General features: G+C 35.0%; 1 protein-coding gene across 1 annotated transcript in view; it reads left to right on the top strand.

The window, feature by feature from the left end:
• The window catches only part of CEP162 (centrosomal protein 162kDa), an 86,776-nt gene that overhangs the window by 30,512 nt on the left and 53,154 nt on the right, over window positions 1-3,110 (top strand). The window contains exon 11 of the mRNA XM_008580114.1: window positions 700-781. Coding sequence (XP_008578336.1) covers window positions 700-781 — 82 coding nt within the window. The remainder of the gene's footprint in view (window positions 1-699; window positions 782-3,110) is intronic.

The following is a 3,110-nucleotide window of genomic DNA, read 5'->3' as shown; positions in this document are numbered from 1 at the left end:
GTCATATTAATTAAGACATCTGTCACCACACAGTTACCATTTATGGGGGCGTGGTAGTGAGGACTCTTAAGATCTACTCTCTTAGAAGATTTCAAATAAGCGCGAGGCGCGGGAGCAACACCGAGGGTTGCGGTCCCGTTGCTGGTCCCAGTCCAGTGCGGGGGCGACACTGAGGGTTGCGATCCGTTGCCGGACACGGAAAAAGACAAAAAAAAAAAAAATACAATTTGCTATGGTGACTGTTTCTCAGTCTCTGAACTTAATTAAAGGGCTTGTTCAAATGAAACTTGGGAATCATTGGTTTAATTATAAAGTTGGAGCTGAGCACAGTAGAATTTCAGTTCCTCCTCTAATATGCCCTAACTAAATTAAAACATCACTTAAGTTGACATTTTTTATTTTTCTGCATGAACATGTATTAAAGTTGTTTTTTAATAGGGAACAGTATTTTGGGATCAACTAAATACATATTTAGCAAGAGTGTGTATGTGGAAACATATTTGATATTGATATTTGATAAATATCAAAGGAGGTTTTCCTGACACAAGCAAGTTTTCAATGGGAAACTTGGTTTATTGCATGTGCCATTTTGTTAACTATATGAACTAGAGAAAATGTAATTTTGGTGGTATTAGACAGGTAAATTAAGCAATTTACATAACGTTTTTGGTTTCTAATTTAACTTTTTTTCTCTTTTAGATCTGCCCACAGTAGAGGAGCTGATGAAACCTATCAGAATAGATTCCTTTGGGGTCAGTGGTTTTGATTTACAACCTGTCAGGTATGAGTTTTTGGGAACATATTGTGCAGGTTGATGGGTTGGTTGAATTTTGTTTATCTATTTGTTTATTGTTTTGTCATTGGAAACTTTTACAATCATTTGTTCCATGTAATCATTTCTAGCAAGTGATTAATGGCCAATAATATTAGCTCATCTGAGTTTACCTGTTAGTCACTGCTCTCTTCTTTTTATGTTTGTCCTCAGTCAATTAATTTATCAAAAGTCTTCTAGAGCTAAAAGGTAAAAAAAAAAAAACAAAAACAGATCTCCTAAAAAAGTTGCTGACATTAAGTAGTCTTAAACTGTTCACTGAAAAATATGATCTCTTCAGCACAGGGACAGTTGATTCATGATGAGGGGGAAAGTGAATTTTACTCTGTATATGAGTGATATATTTGCTTTTTTATAAACCAGTTTTTTTTTCTTTTTTTAAATTTGTTTTCTATTTTTCATAATTTTTTCTAGTTTTATTGAGGTATAATTTGACAAAAATAGTATATATTCAAGGTATACAGTGTGATGATTTGATATATGTATACATTGTGGATTGATTATTACAGTCATATTAATTAACACATCTGTCACCACACAGTTACCATTTATGGGGGGGTGGTAGTGAGGACTCTTAAGATCTACTCTCTTAGAAGATTTCAAATAAGCAATACAGTATTATTAACAGCAGTCATCATGCTGTACATGAGATCCCTGGAACTTACTCCTCTTATAACTGAGAGTTTGTACCCTTTGATCATCTCCTCAACACACCAACCCCCATCCTCTGGCAACCACCATTCTATCTTCTGCTTCTACAAGTTCAACTTTTTAAGATTCCACATGTCAATGAGATCATACTTTGTCTTTCTATGTCTGGCTTTTTTCACTTACATAACACCCTTCAGTTTCATCCATGTCCTCATAGATGAAATGACAGGATTTTCTTCTTTTTTATGGCTGAATAACATTCCATTGTGTACATATATATCACATTTTCTTTTTTTTTTTTTTCTTTTACCCTAAATATTAGACTTTATTTTTATAGTAGTTTTAGGGTAAACCAGTTGGTTTTGACTTAGTCACAGACTGGCCATCGTTTCACAGGTTGAGTTCTGTGGTCACAAGAGAAATGGGCTTCTTGAAAATGCTCCAGCTCCAACACTGTTTAGTGGAAGGTTGTGCAGCCCACGATCATTCTTCAACACACAGAGTAGCACATCACAGTAACCTTGTCGTCAAACACTCTGCACTTGTGTAGCACTTACAGTGTCACATCCAGTATCTCACATAATCCTTACAACAAGTAGGACATCTCTATCCCATCATTCAACTGATGAAACCGAGGTAAAGCCAAGTTAGTGGTGGAGCTCTCACAAGAACCAGATGGTGATGATAACAGCTAACCTCTACCTCATGTTTACTGTGGGCAGGTACTGTGCAAAGTTCTTTACGTATATAATTTCAGTTAACCTTACAGCAACTCCATAGGATATAGTACATTATTATACCTAAGTCATGGACAAGAAAACTGAGGTTTAAGAGGTTAAAATAAATAAGTCCATTTCCCAAGGTCATACAGCTATAACCAGGAAACACAAGCAGTCCATGTACTTAACCACTTATATTGTCAGATCTTGATCTCCATGAAATATTTCTGTGAAATAGCCCATTATCCGTTCATCTAGTCATTTGTTCATTTGTGTTTTCAACAGCCACATTTTGAGCCCCTTATTCTATAGCTCCATCATGTAAATCCACTTGCAGTGATTTCTCAACCTTTTTCTACCTTATGCTAATTGAGAGAAAATGATATAGTGAAGCTTATGCATTTTAGCATTCACTTTAATGCTAAGTCTAGTATTCTTGCCCTAATCTGTAGTGCTACTTAGTATTTTTAAAGGGGATATTGTGCTCACTCATCATTGATATTTGGGGGTATGTTAATGTTACTGAAGAGATTTTCATACACATCTAGTATCTCTATTGTTATAGGTAAAATCATTTTAGTAACATTAATTCTAAAACATAGATTTTTATGTTTGTGTTTAAAAGCTGAAAACAAGTATATTTACATTAAAGACATAACAATAATTATAGAATGTCAGTAACGTGACCTTTAGTACACACATGCAAAAAGTCGTTAGTAAGATGTAGGGCAAATAATCCTAGCTGCTGTAATAGATAATCCTTGAATTATAGAATGTCAGTAACGTGACCTTTAGTACACACATGCAAAAAGTCGTTAGTAAGATGTAAGGCAAATAATCCTAGCTGCTGTAATAGATAATCCTTGAAATCTTAGTGCCGGGGACCAGCCCCAGCACAGAGATTGAAA

The sequence above is a fragment of the Galeopterus variegatus genome, unplaced genomic scaffold (assembly GCF_000696425.1).
Source record: "Galeopterus variegatus unplaced genomic scaffold, G_variegatus-3.0.2 Scaffold2023, whole genome shotgun sequence".
In the NCBI taxonomy this organism is placed as follows: domain Eukaryota; kingdom Metazoa; phylum Chordata; class Mammalia; order Dermoptera; family Cynocephalidae; genus Galeopterus; species Galeopterus variegatus.
Note: the sequence above shows the minus strand (reverse complement) of the source record. Positions and strands in the feature narration are given on the sequence as shown.